Consider the following 12,516-nt stretch of genomic DNA (forward strand, 5'->3'; position numbering starts at 1 on the left):
AGAAATTCTCCTCCCTGCAGGGTGGGAACTACTGTTCGAATTGATTCCATGCGGAAGGATTGAATCCTTAGGAATCGGTTCAGATCCCTTAAGTCCAGAATGGGCCTGACATCCCCATTTGGCTTTTGGACCGTAAAAAGGTTGGAATAGAAGCCCAATCCCTGGTCCTTTGCGGGAACTATCATAATGACCTCCTGCGACAAAAGTCGCTCTAACGCTAGAAGGAGCGACTGCTTTTTCTCTGGGTCTCTGGGAACACTTGATCTGAGGAACCGAGGAGAGGGGAATTCCTGAAACTCCAGCTTGTACCCTAAGGTTACCGTGGAGACTATCCATCTGTCCTGGAAGTCCTCGTGCCAGAGCTCTGAGAACTGTCGCAGTCTTCCCCCCACTCGAGTGAGCGGGGGCGCCCCCTCATGCAGAGGTCTTAGTGTTTTGCCTAGTAGGCTTCTTTCCCCAGGACTTCTTTTGTCCCTGGGGTTGACTCTTGTCTCTGGACCCCGATGGAGGCCGCCATCGAGACTGCCTGGAGGCTGAAGCCCCCGGCGCTGGGGAAAGAGTCCGTTTGAAAGAGGGACGCTTACTCTTCTTCTTGACAGGTAAGAGAGTGCTTTTCCCACAAGAGATTCTCTTGATATAGTTATCCAAGTCCTCTCCAAACAACCTTGCACCACGAAATGGAAACCCAGCCAGTAGCTTCTTACATGGTGCTTCGGCTGACCAATTTTTCAACCATAGGATTCTACGTATATGCACCAACCCCAGTGAAAGACGGGAGGTTTGCACGATAGAATCTCTAATGGCGTCAACCACAAAGCATAAGGCCGCTGGAAGGTTAGCAAACCCCTGGGCCTGCTGTTCAGGTAATACTTTGATGACCTGCTTAACATGGTTTCTTAAGTATTGACAGACTCCAATCGCTGCTACTGCAGGTTGGGCCACTGATCCTGCTAAGGAGAAAACATCCTTCAATAGGGATTCCATCCTTTTATCTACAGGATCCCTGAGCATCTGAGCATTGTCTACAGGACAAGTCAGGCTATTATTTACGGAGGAAATGGCGGCATCAATAGCCGGTATTCTCCACATTTTAATAAACTTTTCTTCCATCGGATAAAGTGTTGAAAACTTTCTAGGTGGAAAAAAACATTTGTCTGGGTGATCCCACTCAGAATAAATGAGCTTTTCAAGTAAAGTATGAACAGGAAAAGCATGTGCTGCTTGGAAAGGTTTCAGTGCAGAAGAGGATTCTTTAGCAGTTTCAGGTATGGGCAACTTAAATGTGGAGCGGACCAATCCAGTAAGGATCTGCACTAAGACTTTCTCCTCTTGGGAAGTCGCAGAGGGTCCCTCTCCACCTGAATCCTCCGAAGAGGAATCATCCATCCCATCCCGATCCTCTGAAAGGTATTCATCTCCTTTATCCCAGAGCTCCTCTGTCTGAGGGTCTTGGGGAACAGAGGAAAGCCTAGTGCGTTTTCTTCCACTGAGTGAAGACGTAATCACGGCCATTAATCTTTCCTCTAAACCATTAATGGTTGAGGAAAAAACCTCTTGTGTAATATATACAGGGGCTGAAGTGCCAGAAGCAGGTGTAGCCCCTGACCCCGATGGCTCTCCCTGGCTAGCCGTCCCTGGCCCATCTTTAGGGGGAGAGGATGCTGCCGACAGGGGGCCCTCAGAACCTGAACGAGATCCCCTAGTGTCTCTGGTTCCTGGGGTGCTTGAACCTCTTCTACCCATAGTGCAAAGCAACAAGGTGTGAGGTATACAAATGAACACTGCCCGCTGAGCGATGTAGTCTGGCTAAAAGCCTTGCTACCCAATGCTCAGTCTGGTGTTACTTCAGTAAATGCTGCCTAGGAGAATGCCTGTGTCCCACCTTACATGCGACCGTCAGCTCTGTGTCTCTCAGAAGGCTGAGTGCACCTGTACAGAGTGCCTCTAATAGCCTGCAGCTGGCCTGAGTGGGAGTCTAAGCACCTGTGCTGACGTCCCGCCCCCCCCCCTCGAGTTTTGAAAAAAACGAGCGCTTCCCGCGCTGGCCGACTCTCCTGTCATGCTTCTGGAGAAAGGCTGGGGATGGGGGGGAGGGAGAGAGGCTGGTAACAAGATCTGCCTGAGCGGCTATCTTCAGAGATGGTGGCCATTAGGCTGCAGAGCCCGGGTGGTATAACCACTTTCTAGACCCCTGTGGCCCCTCTCTAGCCTGGGGGGAACATTCAAACATGAGAAATCCCTCCTCCATCTTACCTTGCAGCTGCTTGAGACGCTGGGACATAAACAGCGATGAAAAAACACTGAGACAAACAGTCAGCATGTGCAGGTTTGTGCTCTTGGCAGCCCCCGGTGGTCACAATAGGCATAGCATGCATTTACCTTAAAGGAGAAAAGTCACTAGAACTCAAAAATTCTGTGGAATCTCCTCTTACCTTATCCAGCCGCAGGGTGCTGTTTACACAGACCCAATCTTCACCTCTCACGGTGGGCTCCATTTGAAAAAAACGTCAGAGAATGGGGCCCCCCCTACGAATAGGGGGATCCAACAGTTCTGGGACCGTAAAGCACCTCGCCAGAAATTAGGAAGTTTAAAGCCATTTTCTGATCTGCGGGGTCCAGCTCTCTAAAAAGAGAAGCATTACGGGTAAAACCTTGTTTCTTTGGACACGAGGCCCGGGTACCATTCAATTCGGCCATGAAAAGACACTTTGAATGGATCCGGTTCGCCTGGCTTGCCCCAGTATAGGATCTTAGGATATTCCCTTTGGAGCTCAGCACAGGACATCTTTACACGTCCATCACCTAAGACACTGGTGTAAAAACTGAGGTATCCCTGGAAGGGGGAGGGATTATATAGGGGGTTGAACTTCCTGATAGGGTGTGCCAGTGTCCAATCACCAGTGATACCTATATAACCCATCAGTAATTACTGTGGCTCTGTGTCCTGTGATGTTCGAGAAAGAAAAGGGACATCAATTTTGTTTTGGTGTAACGTCGCATGACTGCGCAATTGTCAGTTAAAGCCACGCAGTGCTGTATCGCAAAAAGTGCTCTGGTCAGGAAGGGGGCAAATTCTTCCGGGGCTGAAGTGGTTACAGAATGGTGATCACAATACGCTTTGTCCGTAAAATTTTTTTTTTTTTTTTTTTTTTAAAACTGTATAGATTGCACTCTGGTTGTCAGTCGGAGTTGTGAGAAAATACCACATGTTGCATCTTTCAAGAAGTGTAAACTTTGCAGGGAATAAAATGCTTGGAAAAAAACATAAAAGCACGTTAGACATGCGCCCTTTTGCATTTTGGGAGCGTGTGTTAGCGAGGCGACAATCTCCCGGTGTAAAAGCCTCATAGATTAGACACGTGTTCACACTTCAAGTAATCAGGCAGTTTGGCAATTCTCCCTTCTGCTCATCTCTGCATATAAAACAGATAGACAGAAGTGACCCTGCACTCCCCCCCCCCCCCCCCCCATACCGGCCCACAAGTAGTAAGTGAGATCTCCTGGCATTGACTGAGGAGCAGGTGTGTGTGTGATCGCTGGGTGACCAGAGGATCGTCTTAAGGGATAAATTCACTTTAACCACTTGACAACTGGGCACTTAAACCCCCCTCGTGACCAGACCAATTTTCAGCTTTCAGCGCTCTCACACTTTGAATGACAATTACTCAGTCATGTAATACTGTACCCAAATGAATTTTTTGACCTTTTTTTCATACAAATAGAGCTTTATTTTGGTGGTATTTGATCACCTCTGGGTTTTTTATTTTTTGCGCTATAAATGAAAAAAGACCGAAAATTTTGAAAAAAAACGCATTTTTCTTTGTTTCTGTGATAAAATTTTGCAAATTAGTAATTTTTCTTCATAAATTTTGGCCACAATTTATACTGCTACATATCTTTGGTAAAAATAACCCAAATTAGTGGATATTATTTGGTCTTTGTGAAAGTTAGAGAGTCTACAAGTTATGGTGCAAATCATAAAAAATTGATCACATCTGAAGTACTGGTGGCCTATCTCATTTCTTGCCACCCGAACAAGTCAGGAAAGTACAAATACCCCCAAATGACCCCTTTTTTGAAAGTAGACATTCCAAGGTATTTAGTAAGATGCATGGTGAGGTTTTTGATGTTGTCATTTTTTCCCACAATTCTTTGCAAAATGAAGATTTTTTTTTTTTTTTTTTCCCCCACAAAATTGTCATTGTAATAGGTTATTTCTCTCACATGGCATGTGTATACCACAAATGACACCCCAAAATACATTCTGCTACTCCTCCTGAGTATTACGATACCACATGTGTGAGACTTTTTCACAGCCTAGCCACATAGAGAGGCCCAACATGCAGGGAGCACCATCAGGTGTTCTAGGAGCATAAATTACAAATCTGACTTGTTGACTACCTATTACACTTTTGAAGGCCCTGGAGAACCAGGACAATGACATGTGACACTGACGTGGCACTGATGACAAATGGCACTGATACGTGGCACTGATGACAGATGGCACTGATACGTGGCACTGACACTGATGTGGCACTGATGACAGATGGCACTAATACATGGCACTGATGACAGATGGCACTAATACGTGGCACTGACAGATGGCACTAATACGTGGCACTGATGACACGTGACACTGATGACAGATGGCACTAATATGTGGCACTGATGACATGTGGCGCTGATGACAAATGGCACTGATGACAGATGGCACTAATATGTGGCACTGATGACACGTGGCACTAATGAAAGATGGCACTAATACGTGGCACTGATGACAGATGGCACTAATACGTGGCACTGATGACAGATGGCACTGATACGTGGCACTGATGACAGATGGCACCGATACGTGGCACTGATGACACTGATGACAGATGCACTGATACGTGGCACTGATGACACGTGACACTGATGACAGATGGCACGTGACACTGACAGGTGGCACTGATGACAAATGGCACTATGTGGCACTGATGACAGATGGCATTTATACATGGCATGGGGACAGATGGCAGGGTCAGATGGCAGGGTCAGATAACAGTGGAGACACTTTTATTTTTATTTTTTTATTTTTTTTTTACACTTACCGCAGCAGCGGTTCGCTCTCCCTCCTCACACGCTGTCTCTGTGTGAGGAGGGAGAGCCGGCGATGAGAGATGATTTCATATGTTTATATATGAGATCCTCTCTCATTGGTAGAGCGATCGCACTGTAAACGGCCGCTGTCATTGGCCGTTTACGGCGATCTGTGACTGGCCGTGTCCGAGGGACACGGCCAGCACAAAACTTCCGCGATGCGCGCCCACGGGAGCGCGCAATGCGGAAGTAAACAGGAGGACGGCAATTGGAGTCCGCGCTGTAGCCGTCTTTCGGCTATAGCGCGGGCGCCTAGTGGTTAATACAACCTCACATGCTCCTTTCTCCCCCAGATTTGGCAACAATAATAAACCCGATTTAAAGTGAACCTGTATTTCACTTCTACCTTAGGAGCGGACACCACAAGATGCCTGCCATCACCTTTATTAGCCAGAAATTATTTCTTCAGATTTTGTTTGATTTCAATAAAGTAAAAACCTGAAACAAAAATCGGGGGGGGGGGGGACACAGAAGAAGCTCTTTTGGCTGTACCTCTCCTAAATGTCACAGGAGTGCACTTCGTTCTGCACTCCTGTCACATGTTCTCAGGCAACAGCAAGCTAAATGTCCACTGTTGGCTGATGTGACAGAGCCAGTCCAAGATCCCAAGTTTCATTTCCAAGTTTTCATTTCAGGACCCTCCCAGAAGGCTCAGAGACTGAGACCGCTGCTCCCACCCCCCTCCACAGCCTGGCACTCCAGAATATGCTGGAGGGGGCAGAGCAGAGAGCCAGAGACTGACAGTCACCCCTCTGTGTGCTCAGTGAGGACCAAGAGCTGAGCAATCAGCAGTCTTTGATCCCTCAGTTCTCAGTCTTAAGAAGGCTGACCATTACATGCATGTCTCCCGCAGGCACGACGGCACTTGTAATCCTGCTACAGCATGAAGGCTAGAATCGCCATCTGCTTTTTATGGTTCTCCACTTTCCTGCTGCAGATTTTCCTTCTGTGCGCTCTTCTTGGTCTGGTTGACACTCTGCTGAGACAGCACCGCTGTGCAACACACCCTGCCAGCCAGTGTGAGGAGATAACACCTCCTCCTCCCTCCATTATAGAAACGTATCTCATCTTGAAGGCCTCCGACTTTTGCATGCATAAAAGGATAATCTTGCTTCTTCCCAGTACATCCCCAGGCAGTATTTGTAGTCCTACAACAGTTGGAGAGACACCACCAGTCACCTACCTGTACCATCCCCCTCTTGTACATGGCGCACAGGATGAACATGGAGTCTGAAGACCACTCCACATGCTGGATCTGGTCCAGACAGGTGTAGAGCTGTAGAATTTGCAGGGTGCTGACATCACGGATGACCAGTCTGTACTGCACACAGGAGGCCTGCGGAGGAGAACAATGAGCGGATTATTTCATTACACCGGGACACATCAATACCTGAATAGGAAGGTCAGGACTGTCCACCTCTACAACTGAACTCCAGAAGTAATTTATAAAATGTATATCGGGCCAGCCTATGATCATCATAGGTCCCATCTGGAGGGCTGCAGGGGGGGTTCAAAATCACTGTAATAGTCTGATCTGCATACAGGAAGGGCTTTCCTGTGCCGCTGTTCCGTCAGAATTGGCGACCCGTCAGGATTAGGTAACGTACTGTCAGCTGCGAACGCGTTCCACCGCTACAAGGTTTGCTCATCTGACAGAACACCTGCAGTCAGAATGCGGCAGCGGACATCTTACTACACCCAGCTACACCTTGAATTTTAGAGTTATTTTAGCAATAAAGTGAATGTACATAAATATAGTATATCGACATCTGTGATGCTGTTTGGATGTTTAATTTTCTTCTATTTTTTTTTCTTTAAATCAAATACTTTTTATTGAAACAAATTCATTTTACATTTTATACATCACATAGAGAACAATAAAAATACAATCCCCCCCCGTCCAACCCCCCCCCCCTTCACATTCCCATGTCACACAAACTCATTCCCTTCTCTCCCCCCTCCCCACACAACTCCACCTTCATTATAATTGGGGTTATTCCACCTCTAACCCTCGTTTCCACACTTTCTCATATTTCTTAATGTTACCCCTCTTGCTATAGGTAATTTTATTCTTTCCAAATAGTGTCCTTCGTCACCATCATCCATTCTTCTACGGTCGGAGGGGCTTTCACCTGCCACTTCTGTGCAATCAGCTTCCTTTTTTTGATACAGACATCGAATTATTAGCGGTCCGTGTATCTCCTAACCCGCCATTCAATTCCACTAATCCCAAGATGCATGTCTTAGCCTCCATGTCTAGGGATGTCCCCAAATACGTAATTTATTTTATCCACTATTTTACTCCAATATCTATGCAACTTGGGACATCTCCAGACCACATGCACCAAATCGCCCATCACATCCCCGCACCTTGGGCACTTCACATCTGGACTTCTTCCAAACTTAAACAATTTTCAGGGGGTGTATAATATGATCTATGCAACAAAAATAATTGGGATACAATCTGTGAGGGGGACAGTGAGACCTCCGGCCCCGATGCCAGTATTCTGCTCCATTGCTCCTCGGTTATTCGCCCAATATCCCCTCCTCCCATTTAGATTTAATAGGGAGTCCCCCATCACCCTCCAGTTCAGCCCTGCTTATGCACCCATACAGGTCAGAAACCAGCCCTTTGGACGTCCCCACGTTAGAGGGCATCTCACTCCACCGCCCTTCCCCCAAACTGTGCGTCCAGGGTATGTCTTACCGCAGGTATCTGTAAAAAGGCCTATTTGGGACTGGATATTCCTCCCTTATCTCTGGAGATGTTTTCAACCTACCAGCGCTATACAGTTGGGGGGGGGGGAATTCAGAGGAGCCGCCATAGCCCAATGGGGCCCGACGGTTTCCCAGCTTTTTACCATCAGTTGAGCCGTAGGGCACCTACAGCTGAAGAAGTCCGCTTCGACTGCCTCTACCACGGTGTCAGGACTAGTATCTTCCAACCACCAACTTCCTTCCTGCATCCCTCTCTACCGGCAGGTTGCACCCTCTCATATGCTGCATCTGTGCAGCTAGAAAATAGTTTCGGCAAGGCTAGTGTGTCGTCCCCCCCCCCCCCCCCAACTCCTCTCTCGGCAGCTGCAACGCCCGCAAGCGGATTCTGAACACTCCGCTCTTCCAGATCAGCTCTCCAAAAATACTGTCCAATTTTTTTAAACCAATGTTTTGGAATCCAGACTGGAGAGTTGAGTAGCACATACAGAATCTGTTGCATTGGATGTTTAATTTTGAAAGCCTAAAGGTTTAGTGCTGAGGAGTGCTGGGTGTACCAACATGGCCTCCGCCAACCTTCCTACTGCTAGGTGTACCAACATGGCCTCCGCCAACCTTCCTACTGCTAGGTGTACCAACATGGCCTCCGCCAACCTTCCTACTGCTAGGTGTACCAACATGGCCTCCGCCAACCTTCCTACTGCTAGGTGTACCAACATGGCCTCCGCCAACCTTCCTACTGCTAGGTGTACCAACATGGCCTCCGCCAACCTTCCTACTGCTAGGTGTACCAACATGGCCTCCGCCAACCTTCCTACTGCTAGGTGTACCAACATGGCCTCCGCCAACCTTCCTACTGCTAGGTGTACCAACATGGCCTCCGCCAACCTTCCTACTGCTAGGTGTACCAACATGGCCTCCGCCAACCTTCCTACTGCTAGGTGTACCAACATGGCCTCCGCCAACCTTCCTACTGCTGGGTGTACCAACATGGCCTCCGCCAACCTTCCTACTGCTGGGTGTACCAACATGGCCTCCGCCACCCTTCCTACTGCTGGGTGTACCAACATGGCCTCCGCCACCCTTCCTACTGCTGGGTGTACCAACATGGCCTCCGCCAACCTTCCTACTGCTGGGTGTACCAACATGGCCTCCGCCAACCTTCCTACTGCTGGGTGTACCAACATGGCCTCCGCCAACCTTCCTACTGCTGGGTGTACCAACATGGCCTCCGCCAACCTTCCTACTGCTGGGTGTACCAACATGGCCTCCGCCACCCTTCCTACTGCTGGGTATACCAACATGGCCTCCGCCACCCTTCCTACTGCTGGGTGTACCAACATGGCCTCCGCCACCCTTCCTACTGCTGGGTGTACCAACATGGCCTCCGCCACCCTTCCTACTGCTGGGTGTACCAACATGGCCTCCGCCAACCTTCCTACTGCTGGGTGTACCAACATGGCCTCCGCCACCCTTCCTACTGCTGGGTGTACCAACATGGCCTCCGCCACCCTTCCTACTGCTGGCGTCCAAACAGCATCACAGGGGTCAATACACTATATTTATTCATATTACACTCACTTTATTGCTAAAATGACTGTGAAATTCAAGATGTAGCTGGGTGTAGCAAGATGCCTGCTGCCACTTATCATTGCAGGTGTTCTGTCAGATGAGCAAACAGTGGAACGCATGCGCAGCTGACAGAAACGTCACTTCCGTTACCTAATGGGATGGAACACCGGTGAGGCTGGAGCGACTTCCTGCTATGTTCTCTGTGTTTTTATCAATGAATACAAGGTGATCTCTGATTGGATGAGAAGGAGAGGAGGGGCCAAACACATCACGGGGGGGCAGGGGATTTCATTGCAAAGACACAAGAGGCAGCGCTCTGAGAACCTCCAATGTAGTAGTTGATCACTGGAACCTCCACCTCGGGTTCAGACCTCCCACCACTCGTCACAACACTTGAATAATAGTAAATTGGAGGAACCGGAACTCTGAAATCCATCCCTAGTCTTTATTCAGATAAAATCAAGTTACAAGGAAACTGCTGTCCTGTTTGGATGAGTAGCCTTCTTCCCAGCCCGGGGATTTCATTATTCTATCACTACTTGAAGTAAAGGCTTTAACTGATCTCAGAATCCCATCCACAGGGGTCCCTATGGGGCTGCTGGTGAGCAGCAGAGTCAGGCACTGAATGGGATTCAATAATGCATTTACAGCACCCAATTCACTGAAACCTCGTGACAGCGACAGTTATGGGGGGAGGTTTTATTGACAGCACTTTCCCGACAATGGCTGCGACAAACGAACAAAAAAAAAAATACTGCCAGTTCTGAGCTAAGAAACACCAGGGTGCCGTCAGCCTTACTGGTTGCTAGGACGCTGTCAGTCTTAATAGCATCACTGGTTGCTAGGACGCCACTGGCCTCCCAGCATCACCGGTCGCTAGGTTGACATCAGCCTCACTGGTTGCTAGGACACCATTAGCCTTACAGCATCACCGGTTGCTAGGACACCATTAGCCTTACAGCATCACCGGTTGCTACACTGCTGTCAGCCTCAACAACATCACAGGTTTGCTTGGACACCACTGGGCTCCCAGCATCACCGGTTGCTAGGACGCTGTTAGCCTCAACAGCATCACCGGTTGCTAGGATGCCACTGGGCTCCCAGCATCACCGGTTGCTAGACTGCTGTCAGCCTCAATAGCATCACTGGTTGCTAGGATGCCACTGGGCTCCCAGCATTACTGGTTGTTAGGACGCTGTTAGCCTCAACAGCATCACCGATTGTTGGGAAGCTGTCAGCTTTAACAGCATCACTGGTTGCTAGGACACCACTTGTCTCCCAGCATCACCAGTTGCTAGGTTGCCGTCAGCCTCACTGGTTGCTAGGGCACCACTGGCCTCCCAGCATCACCGGTTGCTACACCGCTGTCAGCCTCAACATCATGGGTTTGCTAGGACACCACTGGGCTCCCAGCATCACCGGTTGCTACGACCCTGTTAGCCTCAACAGCATCACCGGTTGCTAGGATGCCACAGGGCTCCCTGCATCACTGGTTGCTAGGACACCACTGGCCTCCCAGCATCACCGGTTAGTAGACTGCTGTCAGCCTCAACAGCATCACCGGCTGCTAGGACGCTGTTAGCCTCAACAGCATCACCGGTTGCTAGGATGCCACTGGGCTCCCAGCATCACCGGTTGCTAGGACACTGTTAGCATCAACAGCATCACTGGTTGTTGGGAGGCTGTCAGCTTCAACAGCATCACTGGTTGCTAGGACACCACTGGCCTCCCAGCATCACTGGTTGCTAGACTGCTGTCAGCCTCAATAGCATCATTGGTTGCTAGGATGCCACTGGGCTGCCAGCATCCCCAGTCACTAGGTTGCCGTCAGCTTCACTGGTTGCTAGGGCACTATTAGCCTTACAGCATCACCGGTTGCTAAGACGCCACTGGCCTCATGGAATCACTGGTTGCTAGAATGGTATTAGCATCACTGGTTGCTAGGATACCCTCAACCTCTTAGCTTTACTGGTTGCTAGGACACCGTCAGACTCACAGCATCACCGGTTGCTAGGCCCATTCAAAACACACAAGAAGAGCGCGGCGCCCCATTATTATCTATGCAGAGCATCGCACCTGACATGGCGGAGGACGGGGGGGGGCGCCGGTCACAACGAATAACGATCACCACATCCCAGCCGTGTGAATGAGTGCAGATCGCCCCCCCCCTGGGGTGACACCCTCCCCTCCCCCCATCTATAGGGGACAGTGCTGTGTACACTCCGGAGCCGGGAGACAGCGCAGGAGGTCACAGTAATGTCCAATAGGGTTCCTGTCCCCCCCTCATAACACCCGGAGCCCAGCCAATCCCCTCCCCGCACACTCACCAGATACTTCCCGTTGGGGGAGAACCGGCACAGCTGATTGGACAGTTTGAACACCTCAGAGAAGTTCATGTCTCTCCTCTTCACCTCATCCAGCCGAATCCATCAACGGAGAGGAGGGGGGCGGGGCACGTACACGTTAAGGGAATTACGGAAGGACGCTGGCGACGTAGGCGGGCCGTATGCTAATCAGCTCTCGCACAGTGAAGGGAGAGGGGGCGTTACCTATGGAATGACGGCGGCCGCAGAGGGGGTGGGCGGGGTTATGGCGTGTGGCGAGCAGGTGGTGGGGGCGGAGCCGAGGCGGGATTGGCGGCCTGAGGCGGCGGGAGAGGAGAGAGGCGGGAAGAGAGGCGGGAGACGGAGGACTGTATCCCGGGCTGCTTCCCGGGTGGAGTGTGTCCCCTCCCCCTCCCCACCAGACATGGAGACCCCGAGACCTCACCGAGAGAAAGTGATTCCTGTCACCATGGAAACCGCTTCATTATATACCTGACATGGGGGGCGGGGTCCATTACTGACCGGGAGAGTCCACTACTGACAGGGGGGGGTCCAATACTGACAGCGGGAAGAGTCCAATACTGACAGGAGGGGGGTCTAATACTTTTTAACTCTACCCAAAACTTAAAAAAATAGTAATAATAAAATTTCTATGAAATTTATAAATAAAAAAAAAAATATTTTTCTTCTATTCTGCCCAGATTTTTAAAAAAGTACTGGAAATAAAAAAAATACATTGTATCCTATAATTTCCCTTCTATAAAAT

General features: G+C 49.6%; 1 protein-coding gene across 1 annotated transcript in view; it reads right to left on the reverse strand.

Annotated features, from left to right (window-relative positions):
- WRAP73 (WD repeat containing, antisense to TP73) overlaps positions 1-11,908 on the reverse strand; it is a 112,957-nt gene extending 101,049 nt beyond the window's left edge. The window contains exons 1-2 of the mRNA XM_073603593.1: positions 11,754-11,908; positions 6,323-6,475 (exon numbers count right to left, since the gene is read on the reverse strand). Coding sequence (XP_073459694.1) covers positions 6,323-6,475; positions 11,754-11,822 — 222 coding nt within the window. The 5' untranslated portion in view covers positions 11,823-11,908. The remainder of the gene's footprint in view (positions 1-6,322; positions 6,476-11,753) is intronic.
- Between the last annotated feature and the right edge of the window lie 608 nt (positions 11,909-12,516).

The sequence above is a fragment of the Aquarana catesbeiana genome, linkage group LG10 (assembly GCF_042186555.1).
Source record: "Aquarana catesbeiana isolate 2022-GZ linkage group LG10, ASM4218655v1, whole genome shotgun sequence".
In the NCBI taxonomy this organism is placed as follows: Eukaryota; Metazoa; Chordata; class Amphibia; order Anura; family Ranidae; genus Aquarana; species Aquarana catesbeiana.